This window comes from Vanessa tameamea, chromosome 26, assembly GCF_037043105.1.
Source record: "Vanessa tameamea isolate UH-Manoa-2023 chromosome 26, ilVanTame1 primary haplotype, whole genome shotgun sequence".
Lineage (NCBI taxonomy): Eukaryota > Metazoa > Arthropoda > Insecta > Lepidoptera > Nymphalidae > Vanessa > Vanessa tameamea.
The window spans coordinates 3,029,201-3,045,783 of NC_087334.1; the positions used below are offsets into that span (position 1 = coordinate 3,029,201).

The 16,583-nt window shown below is 33.7% G+C and overlaps 1 protein-coding gene across 1 annotated transcript; it reads right to left on the reverse strand.

Moving 5' to 3' along the window:
• Positions 1–1,714: 1,714 nt before the first annotated feature.
• LOC113393529 (titin-like) lies at positions 1,715–16,004 on the reverse strand. The gene is made up of 20 exons (XM_064219163.1): positions 15,776–16,004; positions 15,495–15,660; positions 14,662–14,781; positions 12,791–12,955; positions 9,752–10,967; positions 8,886–9,023; positions 7,975–8,169; positions 7,420–7,620; positions 6,858–6,987; positions 6,587–6,710; positions 5,835–6,376; positions 5,158–5,286; positions 4,272–4,496; positions 3,795–3,954; positions 3,597–3,723; positions 3,166–3,383; positions 3,000–3,075; positions 2,747–2,843; positions 2,219–2,441; positions 1,715–1,859 (listed from the first exon to the last, which is right to left on the reverse strand). Exons 1-20 carry the CDS (start codon positions 15,851–15,853, stop codon positions 1,792–1,794), a joined length of 4,398 nt encoding a protein of 1,465 aa, XP_064075233.1. The 5' UTR covers positions 15,854–16,004; the 3' UTR covers positions 1,715–1,791.
• Between the last annotated feature and the right edge of the window lie 579 nt (positions 16,005–16,583).

The window sequence follows — 16,583 nt, forward strand, 5'->3', positions numbered from 1 at the left end:
GGGAAAGTCATTTATGTATATGTGGAATATAAAAGGTTCAAGGATTGATCCTGGAGGGACTATGGGGGCAAACCAACTGAAACTACAGGAGACCTATTTCCTTTAATGTTAACCCTCTGATTTCTACGACCTTCCCACTTCTTATCTTAAGAATATAAGAAATGGTAAGGTCGAACGAACGAACGAAATCTATAATTCCATATTGATAAAGTTTACTGACCAGAGTTTCATGTTGAACACAATCAAAGGCTTTGGATAAGGCACAGAAAATCCCTAAAGCATCCTGTGACTCCTACCAGGCTTCATAACTATTCCTTATAAGCTCGATTATAAGGAATATCTATGATTATTATAACCTGCCTCGGTAGTCGAGCGACCCCTCACAACTCCAAATTGTTTTCTAAGAAGCAGATTATGTCTGTTGAAGCATGCTAATAATTGATTTAGAATATGTTTTCAACTATTTGCTGAGGGTAGGTAGTATTGAGATTGACCTATAGTTGTTGGGGTCTGAAGAACTACCAGATTTAAATATTGGAATTACTTTGCTGTGTTTCATCAGGTCGGGAAATATACCACGTTGGACACAACTATTAAATATTATTGCAAGATAAGGTACAATCACATCGATAATTGAATTTATCACCTTTACAGAAATACCCCACAGATCAGCAGTTTTCTTGATGTCTAATGACTTAAACGTACATATTATGTCATTGGTGTTTACAGGGGTCAAATTTAAGTTTGTTTTCTCTTCCACTTTCTTTGATCAATAACTCGGCAAAAGCTGGAGAAGAAATAAGTAATTTAGTTGTCAAAACTGGTATTTGAGCAAAAAATTTTTCAAAAATTGAGACAACTTCCTATTGACTATTTACTTTATTATTATAATTCAAGGTCAATTCGGAGCTGCGACTGCCGACCTACCAGTTTCACAATTAATAATTTTCCAAGTCATTTTTATATTGTCATGTGCATTCTAAATTTTTTTTTTAAATGCGCACATTTCTAAATATCTTTGAATAGTTACATAATTGGCAAAAGTGGCACTATTATTGTACGTCCTTTCATTATAAAGCTCGTACATTCGTTGCCTACTTTTATGAAAACCAATAGTCGCCCAATCATTGAAGTTTAAAAGTTTTGTGTATCAAATGATTTAGAAGTGAATATGGCATTGGACTTGTTTTTAATTAATTTAAATAGATTGTTGTGGGAGTATGCCATTTTATTTTCTTTACTAATAAATTACTAATTGAAAATAAAACCCATAGAAAATGTATACAGAATAAATAATGTAATAGCACCACGATGCTTGATATCGCTTGGCTTGACTACAGAAGACTACTAATACCCACATACGCAGTTACACGCACACGAGCTTAAAAATGTCAGAAACTGAAGCGGCAATTGGAATAAGCGCTCTTAAAATATTCTGAAAGTTTAGTTTATGTCCAATGGGTGTCCCACGTGGCTATATTTTGAATCCCTTTTTAATATTGATTTGATTGATTGATTAATTTATATTATTTGGATTTATGATTGATTTCCCATATTTACTGATATTTACATTTTGATAACAGAGAGCAGGGCGCATAACCGATTAAATTATTAGAAAACAGATTAAATAAAGGTATTCTGGGACAAGCACCCTTGAAAACTAATGTTAGCTCTATACAAGGAAGGGGGTGAGGGAGGATTTGTAAAAAATGAATAAATTGTAAGCGTAAGTTTATTTACAATACCTTAAATACAAACATTAAAATTAATAACAATCAAATGTTATTTAAACTACTGCAAGGTAATGAGGCCGGGCGGCGGCTCCGGAGGCATGAACCCAGGCAACGGAATCGATGGATCTGTAAATTAATAAACTTTATTTGTTTGTATGTAAATGTAAGTGTGTGTATGTAATATTATATTTTAACTAACAAAGAAATAATTTAAAAATCGACCTTATTTTGGACACACTATAAAAAACCAAATAATAAAACAAAAATCATATAAGAATGTAAAAAAGAGAGCAAAAGTAATTATACAACATATAAGACTACTTTATTGAAGCTGTAAATATAACATAGTTTGTAAGATCAAAATCTAAAGATACATAAATAAAATAAACAAACAGAGAAAAATACTCGGTATAAACAAAGTATGATTGCGGAAAAACTATAATATGCGGTCGCATGCGGTATCCCCGGTGGGCATGGTCGCTCACCGAACTTGCCGGCGGGCAGCGCGGGCAGCGCGGGCAGCGCGGCGGCGAGTGGGGCGCGGCGGCGCGCGGCGCGCAGCAGGTGCGCGGGGGGCGCGGCGTGCAGCGGCGGGGGCGGCGAGCCCGGCGGCGGCGGCGGGGGCGGCAGCGCGTCCCACAGCGGCACGTGGTCGGCGTGCGCGGCGGGGCACGGCCACGCGCAGCCGTAGCGCCGAGCCTTCTTGCGCTGCGGAATACACGGATAAATCATTGCTGCTGAATGATGGCGCCCACGGCCTGCACGACGACGCGTACAGACTTAAATGGACCTTTGTTGTTTGTGTTGTGACGTGCGAACGCACTAAGTAAGGTTTTGGCACAAAGTGTATTTTGGGGTGGCGCTGTAACTCAACTATCCTAAATTTTATCCAATCGACCCATTCGGTCTATACCTATAGTCCGTCAAGACTAACACAAATATATTTTTTTTAAGGAAAGTGTAGCATTAAAATGTTCATTAAGTTAAACAAAGGATGAAACAGAAACGCTTACCTTCTTCACGGGCGGTTCCTCGACGTCGGAGTCCTGTCCCGGCTTGTATCCGTCGGCGAAACTCACTCGCTTTGAGCTGCGAGACTCCGATATATTGCTGTTCAAATAAATATACTATAAACGTCAATGATGAAATTATATACATTTACAGTTCAAATTTACAATATTAAAACATTAATAATAAATTCACAAATTTACTAAAAAGTACAAAACTCCAAGTCCAAGTGTTTCTACGTGTACATATATAACTTACGTGATCAAAATTCCCTTTTCAGGTACGTCCTTATCAGCATCGACGCTTTCTACTTCATTAGCCACTTCCCCGAGTACTGAATTAAAACAGAAATCATCTTAGAAAAATATCTCTATATTCCGGCTCGAAGGACCATATTTATATTTAGTTAACAAATGTTTAATACCTGTTTCTCTTAATGCTTTGTTAATCCTATCGTCTAGTGAACTAGTCCTAGTTTCCACATTCGCTTTCACTGAGACATTTGTAGTCAGAGAAATATTATCAATGGCAGTGACTGCGATGTTTGCGGAAACCGTGTTTGTATCGAAGTCGGGGGCGAAACAATCGCCGTACTGCAAGCGATCGGAGGCTCCATACATGTCCATATAAGCTTCATCGTAGCTGAAAACAAATATACTAATTATAAACGTGACATCGACTATTACTGTAACCGTCAATGCGCTGCCAACTTTGATAATTAAGTTAGACCCGTTGTATCTCTAAAAACTTTTGTGATTTCATCGTTCAAACTGAAACAGCGATTAAGCGTGTGAAAATCTCGGCAGGCTGGCAGACCAAATTTTAGTGTAGCGTTCATATTAAAAAATTTAGTACCCCGTATTAGTGTTAGAGTCTGTGCGATTGGCGATGCTCTGAATCTGATAGATCGGCTGCGCCTCCTCCACCGGAAAGTGAGTTCCCTCGCCGGTCAACACGATGTTCACCTCTCCCGGTTTCAGCCCTGCAAGCGGGAAGACGTGTCACAATCAGGGCATACAAAACAGAACAAAGCGAGAGTGGCGAGCTGCGTACCCCAGCGCGACGGCCGGGGCGCGGGCGGCGGCGCGGGGGCACCCCCCGGCCGCCAGTCGCACTTGATCTCGCCGCAGCGCGCGCGCACCACCGTCTCGATGCGCCGCGAGCCGCCCGCGCCCTCCGCGCCCTCCGCCCCCTCCGCACCCGAGCACGTGCGCTGCGGGAACACGTAAAACATTCATTAGTAAATTCTCATATATATTCTCATCTCTTCTGTAACATATCTTTCGGTCTGTAGCGAGTGAGCCAAAATATCGCTAGTAAGCAGACATTTTTTTTTTGGCTGAAAAAACGCATGACGCTTTTCGCCCATGTGGAAGTGGGGGGGGGTAATGAATAGTTGTTCAGAAAGGTGGCGTGATTCTAAGGCGCTTTCAAACGTGCCAGTATTTTTCACTCGTTACATTTTCCAACACATTCGATGTAACGAATAAAGAGCACACTGTATATAATAAACAAAGTATGTCCACTGACCTGACTCGCGACGTCGCTCTGGTAGGCCATTGCGAGTTGCTCGTACATCTCGTAGTTGGCGGTCTCGTAGCTCTCCGTATACTTGTCCTCGCACTCGGCGACCGTCTCTATTCCCTTCTGATAGAGCACGTTTTGACTCGCACTAATGACATCGTTGAAACTGTAGTTAGAATTTTGAGATGACGGACGGAGATGGCTTTCGTCTTTTTCGTATGACGGTACATCCTGTTTTCGAAAAAAAAAATAATAATTGTACAATAGTAGACGGAGTAATTTTACATATATTAATAGATACATATATTATGAGATCTCTAACTCAGCGAAGAGCCACCGTCTTGCAAATTTCCCTTGCCTATATTTTATGTTTGTATAACAATATATTTGTAATAATAATATATTTAATAATGAGTTTTACTTTATTGTAACAATAAATAAATAAATAAATATTGGACAACATCACATACATTACTCTGATCCCAATGTAAGTAGCTAAAACACTTGTGTTATGGCAAATCAGAAGTAACGGCGGTACCACAAACACCCAGACCCAAGACAACATAGAAAATTGATGACTTATGATAAATACAATTAAAACTGATCGACAAGTATGCTTACAAATCTAAAAATAACATCACACACGTTAACTTATAGAGCCTTGTAAAAGTATTTAAATACTAATTTAAAATAACAAATATCTCTTAATCTAAAGCTATTTCTAAAAATATTTTTTTTATTTAATAATTATAGAACATTTATCAACAAATATGTGCAAAAGAGATATTAATACATAAATACATATATTCTAATTAGAACTTGATTTAACTTCTTAACAGATAGTGTTAATTAAAAAAAAACACTTAATTAAAAACTAGAAATAATAGGTTACCTTCACACTGCACACTGATTCTTGGGATGAACACTGAGACATGTTGGACTCGTCTGGTGGGGGGGCCTCGGGAACCACGGTGGGAGGGGCGAGGACTGGCTTGGGGAGTGTGTTTTCTACCGGAGGATCCTGTAAAATATCGAACCAATTTTGAATAACAATAAAAAACTAAGTGTCTGAAAGAACTGATATTCTAAAAACTTCCAATATATTATAGTAATTTATAAAAACCAGGGTGATCAAATCTATTCGTTTTGTTGCTTGCTTGTTAAGGTCTAATTGAAAAGAAAAAAACAAAATTACTAGTCATACGACATAGTCATTAAAATTACAATCAAATAGTAGTCCTTTCAGAAAAATTAACTATCAGATTTATACTCAGCAAAAAATGGCGTGAAACTCAATAGTTACTCATTTATAGATTAATTATTATATGAAAAAAATATTAAACGATGAAAAGAACGAATTGAAACGAACTCCAAAAGTATAAAGATAATTGAAAGTAATAAGCCAACGGTCAAAAGATTTCATTATAAAACAACATTGAAGATTATGTAATCTTAAATAGATATATAAATATTTCAGATCAAAACGTCTTAGCCGCGCCTATATCTATACCGAGAGATCATTTATTTATTTTTATAAATTACACCTACGAGATAATTAAAAACCCTTACCTCGGGCAGTTCTATCTCTTCAATAGCACTTATTTCTGTAATCGGTTCCAAATTATCAACATCGAAGCGATCAGTTTGTGTTTTAACCGTATCTTCTTTACGTACTTCTTTACATAGATCTTCTTCTACTTCCTTTTTAATATGTATGTTCTCTACAAAATCATTCTGTAGTTCTTTGACGTTTATAATCTCTCTAGGTTTTTGACGACGAGGTGAAAACTCCATTAACTTTTGCCCTTTCTCGTCATCTGTTAAACGTTCTGTTTTAATATTATTAAGAATGTTGACATCAAACAAGTCTTCGCTTTGCGTCGAATCTGACGAAGACGGTTTTCGTTGCTTTTTGACTTTCTTCCTCCTCTCCTGGTTTCGCTTTTTCGCCTTCTTCGCTCTCCTTTCACTGGCCGAATCTGATTCGCTGCTGCTGTCGCTACTTGAAGATGAACTGGAAGAACTCGTTTGAACAACCTTCTTTTTCTTTTGCGCCTTCTTCTTTAACTTTTCTTGCTTCCTCTTTTTTATTTTCTTATCTTTTTTCCTATCTACAAAGTTAATAATGATCGTAAAATATTTTTCTTATTAAAATTTATTGAGAAACAAATGGGCTGGTCATAGGACTTAACATTGCCCGTCGTAATTACACGTACTCATCATTCAAATTTAACCAGAGCATTATATAGGGTAGATATTTGGCGGGAGACAGATAAACAGAAAAACGAATGATACCCGCCCAGACTTTTCAGATACTTTACCTGAATCTTCGTCTTCAGAAGACTTGTTTTGTTTACGCGTATTCTGTTTTTGTTTCAACTTTTTAAGTATTTTGCGTCCTATGCGACGACGCTTAGCCGACTTCGATTTTGTTTTCTTCATCGCCTGAAATTCATTTCATATCATATAATTTATGGAATCTTCACTAAAATTGTTCAAAGACAAACTAATGAAAGTATTTTATCAGAAATTTAACAGATAACTATATCGAGATATTTAACATTATAGTCTTAAGTTCCATCGTAGCGTTACCTTTTTCTTGAGCAATTTCCTTTTCTTTACGGAGTTTTCGTCGCTGTCTGACAACGACGAGGACATCGACGAAGTAGAATGTTTTCGTTTACGAGGTCTGGGCTTTTCCTTTTCTACTTTAGCTTTGTTACTAAAAATTAAGAACAATTTTTGTATACGATTCCGAGGTGGTTAGGTTGGTTTAGTCTGATTGGATTCGCTTGCTTTGAAGAAAGAAACATGGTCGATGCAACATCGAAAAAAAATGTTATGTGTCAGATGAAATAATACCCCATGTAGATATGTATATTTGAATACATACATTACACAACTACTGACTACAAATTTCAAAATCGGATCAAATATGTAAAAATAATAAAAAAAGCGTAATGAAAGGCACGGACGCTGTATAGAGAGGAATAAAGAAGGGCTATCAGGCAGGCAACCTTTCAAAAAAAATCGTAAAAGGGCCGTTTAATTTCAATACAGTTTGCAGTCTGTGCCGAACCAAAAGAAATGATAAAATTGCAAGCGACTATTGATTTAGTATGTTACAAATAAAAAATACTTATCGGTGTCGAACCTTTTATCTTGTTCCTCGTCTATATCAGACTCTTGGCTCCAACCCTCGCTGCTTAACTTTATCTTCTTAGACTTTTTATCGTCTGTTTCTTTTTCTAAATCCTCTTTCTTCTTCTTCCTAGATTCCTGTCTCACCGGTGTCGTGCTTCTTGATGTTTCTATTTTGGAATCGACGGCGTCTGGCCATACCGCTTCCATAAACCTTCGAATAACAATTTGTAGTATTAATAAATGGGGATGCTGTCCTCCTGACTGATTTCTGTCATTGTAGACATATTCAAGAGGGACTAGCTAACTACGCAGGGCAGATGCCTAGACGCATATGATTATAAAATATTAATGTACATATATTTTAACAAACATAAGTGCAGTCTTATATATTTATATTGCAACAAAACCGACGCTAGCAAGCATTCTGCTTCATTCTGCTGTCACTTTTGAACTATATGTCTATAACTAACTATATTTCTTGAAGTTTTCCCTTCTTTTTAAATTACTTATTAATAAAAACTATTGAAAGAAATTTATCGTCTCTTCAACAACCCTTTATACGTACCTCTGATACTCCCTGTCGAGTGAGAGTTCGTCGTTTCTTAGAGGAGTCGCCGACCTTCTTTCCTCGGTCCTGTGCGCCTGTAAGCTATCCTCAGCTTCCCACTCATTGGCAAGAGGGACAACGTTGCTCTCAGTGGGACATAAGCTGTGACGAGGATACCAACCGCGTGCAGATGAAAATGGCGAATCAGCAATCCTTAAAAAATGATTTCAAAATTATTTTTCTGACCGTAACTGTAACGTGATGAAGCAATATAATATTGTACACATAAACATTTTATTAAGTAGATAAATTTGCTTGGCTACAGTCAGAGTAAGAAAACCTTCGTCAGTTTTCAAATTCATTCCTTTATCAAGTCGTAAACTCTTAGATTTTGAAATTAAAGCATTAAACAGAAAACTGCACATAAAATTAAACTAACATAGTATGATAACTTGGTTCAAAATAGTGTACATTGCGACGCAATATGTCATACTCAATCGGTAGAGTAGATTATCGCTCATACTGAGCACACGAAAATAGATCTTAAGGTGACGAACCTTTTCTTACCCCGACTGTACAAGTGTTGAAATATATACACGGATATACTATAACGCCTAGATATAGGCTCCGGTTCCATCACAGGACAGTAATTATTGTAAATAACAGCATTGTAAATCTGTTTCTTTGAAAAGAGCAACTATGCGAGTTTCTTGCCGTTTCTTCTCGATGGAAACTGTTTTTCGAAACGGTAGTAGTATTTAAATATCGACGATTCAAAAACGCTTCATTGTGAAGTTTACTTGAATAAAATCGATTTGATTTTATATAAAATAACATCGGTACAAAAACTTAATGTCATGCAAATTAATTATTATTATTAAATTAAATATAATATTAATGAAGGGAACTGTTATGTTATCCATACTTACTGATCACATCCGTACACTCGGTCCACTAGATTCATTTTAGACATTTCCAGCTCCTCATAAACAGCACTACGGTCTTTTACACATGCACATGCTTTCGGACTCTCAGTGTACCATATCTTGGGAGTTGCCCGAGTTTCTCTAAAAATATGAAATAAAACATTTTTTTCTGATTGATTCGCAATAAAAGCTAAAAAATTCCGATTAAAACAAAAATTACATATTCCATAATACATGGTCACCTTCAACTGTCAACTGTGACCATCAACCGTCACTGCAAGAATTGTAATCCATAGTCAATACGCTGCTAACTATAGAATCTAAGATCCTGGTATCCAAACAATACTAAGGATTGCTATTTGGCAGTCTGTGTGGGTGGCACCTACTAGATGGGATTGTACATAGCCTTACCACCAAGTATTTGTATTAATTTTTAATAAAAAAAGGTATGTGGATGTGCTCATCGTCGCCCAAGACATTGGCGCCGTAAGAAATACAAACACTTCCATATATGAAGTGCTGTGGTCGCTAGGGTGCTATAACGAAATGGACCAACTTTGAGAACTAATATGTTATATCTCTGGCGCTTGTTGAACACAGATTCGCTCGCATTCCAAAGTAGAACACATGACGGAAGAATAGTTAATGAATAAGAAACTTGTAAATGTTCTGTGACTGTGCAAAGACTATGCAAACAACTTTACAATCTCATAATGTTTGAAATAACAATTATATATAAAAAATAAGCTCATAATGATCCAGTGGTACTTGCTCTAAATTGATACCTGATTATCCACCGAAGCTTCTACGAACGGCTTTTAGCATTCTTATAAATAGCTAGGAATATATAATAATAAAGAGGCGCTCACTTGTAACATTTCTTCTTATCGTGTCTAAACAAAAGTGGCTGGCAAATTTTGAGCACAAAATTCCACGTTTCCAGCGAATCGACAGTTGATTTAGACATCTTCGAATCCAGTGCCTCGTCCAACTCTTTCTCTATTGACAATCTATAATTTTCCATTGATTTGTATCCACTTTCGTTCGTATCAGTGGTATTAAAACTGTCTGATGATCTGTAACCTTCAGAAAAATCACTCCTTTGACTTTGAGCACGAGATTTATCGATTATTTCTGGTGTCACGGAGCCGGCTTTTGTTTTCCTTGGACTTACTTCTTCTCTATTCGGTGATATTTCGTACTCAACGAGTCCCTTATCTTGACTGCCATCCTCGGTCATATCCTCTTGTTTTATTTCATTTATGACGGATTCCAAAAAGGTATCGTCGTTTAAACCGTCTAAAGACGTGTCCTTGGATATGTCTGCCCCGTAATCTACATTTTTATCAGACGGATCATATAGTAACAATTGCTTCTTCGATTTAGTCTGAGCATATTTTTCTAATCCTGAATCTTCATCAAATATATCTAGAATTTCATCATCGTTTGGATCTATCTCGAATTTAAATGAATCTATTACCGGCTGCAATTTTTCCATCTTAACGGGCATATTAACTGGTTTATCTAGTGTGATATTCCTTAATATTTCTTTATTCTTGGATATACTCAGTTTCAGTTGTTCAGACGGTTCCGTAACCTTGATATCCGTGGAAGGAGTGAACGATGCAACGAAGTTAGATGGTTTCTCTTGAACCTTAGGACTTGAGCTACTATTTTTGTCATCGTTATCTAGAGACCAGCTGTCACATACCAAATAATCATTGAGATTCACGTCAGTTTCCTTTTCTGTTGATTTCTCTATTTTTCTTGATTCTTCGGTCTTTTCTTCTTTACTTTTACTCTTGTCTTTTTGTTTATCTCTATCTCTCTCCTTATATTTCATGTCATCTTTCCTATAATCATGTCTTCTTGAATCATATTTATCACTTTTCCTCCTATCCTTATCTGATTCACCTTTACGGCGATCAGATTTACGGTCCTTGTCATGAGAAGACGCTTCATCTCTCTTCCTTTGAAACGGATTATCGTAATCAGGCAATAACTTATGATAGTCAAACTTAAACTCTTTTCCTTCAAGCTTTGCCTTTTTTGCTTCACGAATTAGATCGTCAACTTTTGCTGGATCTGTAGAAAATATCATTTGAATAATTAGAAATATTGTCAATTATATTATAAAGAAAATAACCAATTATGTAATAAAAGCAAATTAAAATTACACAAGTACCAACAACAATATATCGATACACTACGATATTTACTATCAATATTACTTTTCCGGTTCTCCTTACGATATTTATCGAGAAATGTAACGAACCGTAGTCTTCCCGAAACGCATCGAGCATCCCTCGATAATTAAAGTAATAATCTTCTAATATAATATATAATAAATAAATAATCTTATTCAATGCCAAATCAAATCATCTAATACAAAACTTAATATAAATTTAAAGCAACTAATTGTAAACAACAAAGAGGATTACTTTTTTGCATCAGTAATTTTACAAAAAGAAAAACAATCACAAACAGCAAAAAATATACAAATATTCATCAACAATAAAAGCACACACAATGTTAGAAATAAAAATACCAAACGATTAAATAAAAAAAGACTTGTCTTAGTAATCTGCACTATTTAGACGAATAAAATAAACTCTACTCTATTACAAATTACTCATATGAACTAATATAATATAATTTACTTTATACTTCAATCAGTACCAGCCCTAGCCATTATCGAATAGAGATTTTATATATAATAAAATTGAATTAAAGAAGCAATTATGTTAAACAGATTTCACATTAAATATTTATTAATAATTTCATTGAATTTTCAACAAAATATTGCAATAATAATATCCAATCTAATAAATTGGATTAATGTAAAAATTTCAATAGTCATAGTGATCATATAATTATTTTAAAAACCAACGTAGACAATTTATAAAAGATTGCAAATATTCCTATTGTCTCCTACAATGAGTAGGGCAATACTTAAAAGGTTTCGAAAAAAAATCGGCGAAAGTCTAGACTAGGCTTAACGAATTATTATTTTTTGTTTACTTGAATGTAAAGTAACTTCAAAGACGACAACAAAGACGATAGAGCAAAAGTTATTTATATTAATCATGTTTTTATATTATTTAAATCAAAGAACACAGATAAAAAAAATGACTGTATGCAAGAAAATAAGTCCATTATGGAAAACTCAGTTGAAATTAGGTTCTACCTACTTTTACCTCTGCCCCAACTACTACTTATTCTACTCTTATTGATGAATTGTAAAATTTTAATTTAAGTACAACATAAAAATACATTTCAATTGTGTGCATAATTTTGTCGCGAAATATTAGTGGAGCAATGTTCACCAATTTGAACCATATTGAAAATCACAATGCTAAGGAACATAAATGATTGTATTGGTTCCTAGGGCTGGCCCTGACTTGACTATATACATTAATTCTATGAGCAAATATGGTACATTTTTGAGCCATGCTTAACTTACTAAAAGTTCGATTTTGCTTGATACGTCGTATGGAGGCACGTGATCTTTGCGTGCTATAAACTCGAAAGCGACGGTCTACATGCATTACACGATATAAAATCTTAATATATTTCATCAAACAATTTAGCAAAGGCGACACAAAAAAAACAAGGAAGTAAATTTTCATAGCACTATAAAAAATATGTTATTATACATTATATATATGTACAAAAATAAGTGTATTTGAATAAACTGAAATGAATTTATTATTTCCTTTGCCTGAAGACAACATTGCAACATAAATTGTCAGATGGGTTGAAGCATTCAATATAAGTTTTTTTTTTACAATATAAACTTGATATGAATGCTATGAATGAAAACTACTAAAGTAGTAGGGAAAGTATAGTAAAATTTTCAATGCAAACATTAGCGCAAGTATTAATATTTAACTATAAATATAACATACCCAAGAATGACTTGATAGGTGGCATAGCTTTGGTCGGCATAGCCTTCTCACTGGTTGACGATGGGCAGATGAGACCGAGGGGTATGCCTAATTCAACCAATTCCATTTTACGTTTCATATCTTCTATTTCAGCGAGAGTTCTCTTTTGGAGGTCTGTGTATGAATCTGAAATAATTTATTATTCACTTTAGTATTAAAGAGACTAGGATGTCCATCTGCTATTTATTTGTTTCTGAAAAACAACAGCATTATAATACCAAATATAAATATTAAAAATACAATACAAAGACAATAGAACCTATTACTGTTTTCCATTGACTTGTGCAAACTTAATATTAGTTAACAGCAGTAGCAAATCACAGTTTTGATAGATAAAATTTAAAAGTAACAAAACAATGAATTTAAAAAGAAGAACAAAAAAAAAATTTATACAAATTAGGAGACAAAGACTTTGTTGTTAGGTGTGAATGGTAGTGCAGTTACAGTGTTATTTTGCACATGTATTAGTGATTGTATGGGTGTGTGTGTTTAAGTGTATGTGAATATATCAAATGCCTTATAAAAGTTATATGGACAATCAATGATTTAAAGCCTCTAATAGAATCAAGGCTCTCGTTATTGTACTTATTGTAACGTTAAAATTGGGTGTGGGTATTGACGAGTGAACTGTCAATAAAAAAATATTTAAATTTCTTTGAGGCAAAAAAAAAATAAAAACAGTAGAGTTGAAAAGTTTTTAAACTAAAATCCTCAAAAGAAAGTGCTCCGGATGTCAGATAAATTATTTTAACATTACAAACAGATTTACAAAAACAGCAAATCTATGTTCAAAAATATTTTATTCAAAAAAAATGAAAAACTAATTTTCTTATAATATTCTAAATTTAATTGCTAACATAATCGGGCGCCATGATGTTTACATTCGTTTAAATTAAGCTTAAACAAATATTTACTAAATATACAAAAAAAATTTAAAGTTCAACAAAAATATTTGAATACGTGTCAAATTTCAACTTTAGGTAAAATTATTCAAAATTGACATCTAAGTTACTTAAAGTTACAAACAAGTCAAGTTTATCAACTTGATTAAACCAAATGTCTAAATAATTATAAATTAATTTAAACAGTAAATTCAAATAAGTAGTGAAAAATATTGTTTAAATAAAGTTTGAATAAGGTTAGAATAAGGTTTGAATAAAGTTTGAATAAGGTTTGAATAAAGTTTGAATGACAAATTTTTTATAAATGTAAATAAATTTCTAATTAAATATTGCATGGTTAAATTAATAGAAATTGTTGTCAAAGTCAATTGACAGATGACATCCTATATTTTATCTTAGAAATTCAATAATTTTGTTGAATTTACTTTAAAAGAATGTAAACATGTAACGTGCGCCAAAATTACGTTACATTATATTGTAGGAAACCACTTCGGAAACACAAATTCGCCTTATTCCAATAAACAGCTAGTGCCTGAGCTAACCTCAACACCATTTAAAATGTAAATTAAAACGTAAAACACAATTAAAATGTAAAATGTAAATAGTATTTTTTTTAAAAGATGAATTAAAACTAACATACTGATTATTTTATTTGAGACAATAGAAGCTGCTGCTATATTTTAGGGTACCAAACTTGACTTGATACTTATAGCATAATAATATATATACCCTAATACATACATCAACTAAGTTGTCACTGATAGTAGAAACACTCTGTATGAATAAAACATTAAACACCGTTTTCAGGAAAATTATAGGATAAATTGGCAAAAATAAACCTTAATTTAAAACACAACATCAAGAAATTTCTCTCGATAGAACTGTTTACATTTCATTTTAGAATATAATTTCATATTCTAAATCACATACCTTGAAAGGACTTCCTGGAAGTTCCTGGTTTCGGAGGTTTTGGTAGTTTTTTCTGCTCCGGGTCTTCTACTTTTGGGGTAACTTTGACACTACTCAATTTACCAATCAATACTGTTGTACCTTTTTAAAAAATATATAAAATTAATTTATTACTAAACAACAACAGTAGGTTTATTAAATTTGATTAAAAGTACAGTTTATTATGAGGGATAAGGGAGAAACTGTTCAATTATTAAAAGGCATTTTAAATTAAAAAAATATATCAAATAATGTAGATTATTATTGTATTTACTTGACTCTGTATAATTGTCAAGAAAAAATAAAGAGAAAGCAAGACAATCCAAAATATAGATAAGTAATCTAAAACACACAGTTGATAGACACCAATGAAAATAGTTAGAAGACTCCTATCCTATGCCAGGACACACTAAATTGTAAATACTGAAACATAGCTCTAGTCCACTAGTAATACTTGATTAAACTTAATAATATCAATTTATTTTTTTATGAAATCGGTAGGTGGACAAGCAAATGGGCCACCTGATGGTAAGTGGTCACCGCCACCCTTAGACAATTGAACTTTAAGAAATATCAATCATTCCTTACATCACCAATGCGCCACCAACCTTGGGAACTAAGATGTTATATCCCTTGTGCCTGTAGTTACACTGGCTCACTGACCCTTCAAGCCAACCAAGCCTGATTTGATTAATCCTTTCCAAGATTTCTGTAGCCATATAATCAAGTCAGTAGACAATTGAGGTAATTTGTAGATAATGAGGTGTCTAATGATACATACAATAATAATGAGAAACAACAACAGTTTTACTTACTTCCACTTCCTGACGATTTTGGTACCAAGATAGGAGTGATTGGAGTTTTTTTCTGAATTGAAAATGCCCTGAGTCTTTTTTTCGCATTTTCTACCCCTTTAGCTGATGAAATAACTTTTGGTGTCTTTGGAGTTGAAATCGGCGTTGGTGGTTCTTGATCTAATGGCTGGAAAATAATTTATCGTTTTTTGAGCTAAATATAATGAGAACGTCCAGTGTAATATAAAATATATTTTTTTAAATTCATAAACAAAGAATAAAATACAAATATTTTATCTTACCAGTGGTATTTCAGTTCCTGGAGGTGCAGGTTCCTCGTCCTTCCGAGCAACATTATTTTTACCTTTGTCGGAATCCATTTGCACTATTTTCACACTTGCGTACAAGTATTCTTGTTATAACCTCATAAAGTATCGCTTAAAATAAAGTTTTTTTTTAAAATATAATTCAGAATTCCCATTTTAATATATTCAATATACCGTAAGCCTAAAATCATTTCAACAAAGTTGAAAATTATGAAGTTTCATACTTCGTAAACGAATATTAACAAAATACAAACTAACAATATTAAATGTTAAATGTCACAAATCACAAACTATTTTATAAATTATGATAGAGCTGGTGACAGATGTAGGAAAACTAATGTTGAACCTGTTTCATTATTTAATCTGTAACGAAAAACAAGCTAACAACATTATTATAATATTTTAGAATTAGGCTATCCATGTATTATAAACAAAATATTTATTTGTGTTTATTTTGTTTATCGGATAGGTTTATAAATTTAATTTAATCAAAGATTCTAATAAATTTGTACTATATAAAGATAATTACACATTTGTTATTATTTCTGTGCTACCAAATTATTGGTTATTGACTAATTTTTTTTAATCGTTGGATTTAGATTGCTAACAAAATGAATAAAAATGATCGCTATTATCGAATAATTTGGTACTTGTTAACTTTGTCTGTCTCGGTCTGTCAATAAAAAACGCTTTAAATTACTCGCCATTACATACTCAAAGTACATAACAACTTCCTATAAAAAGTAAATTTAAATATTCAATACTATATTAAAGCTCATCACAT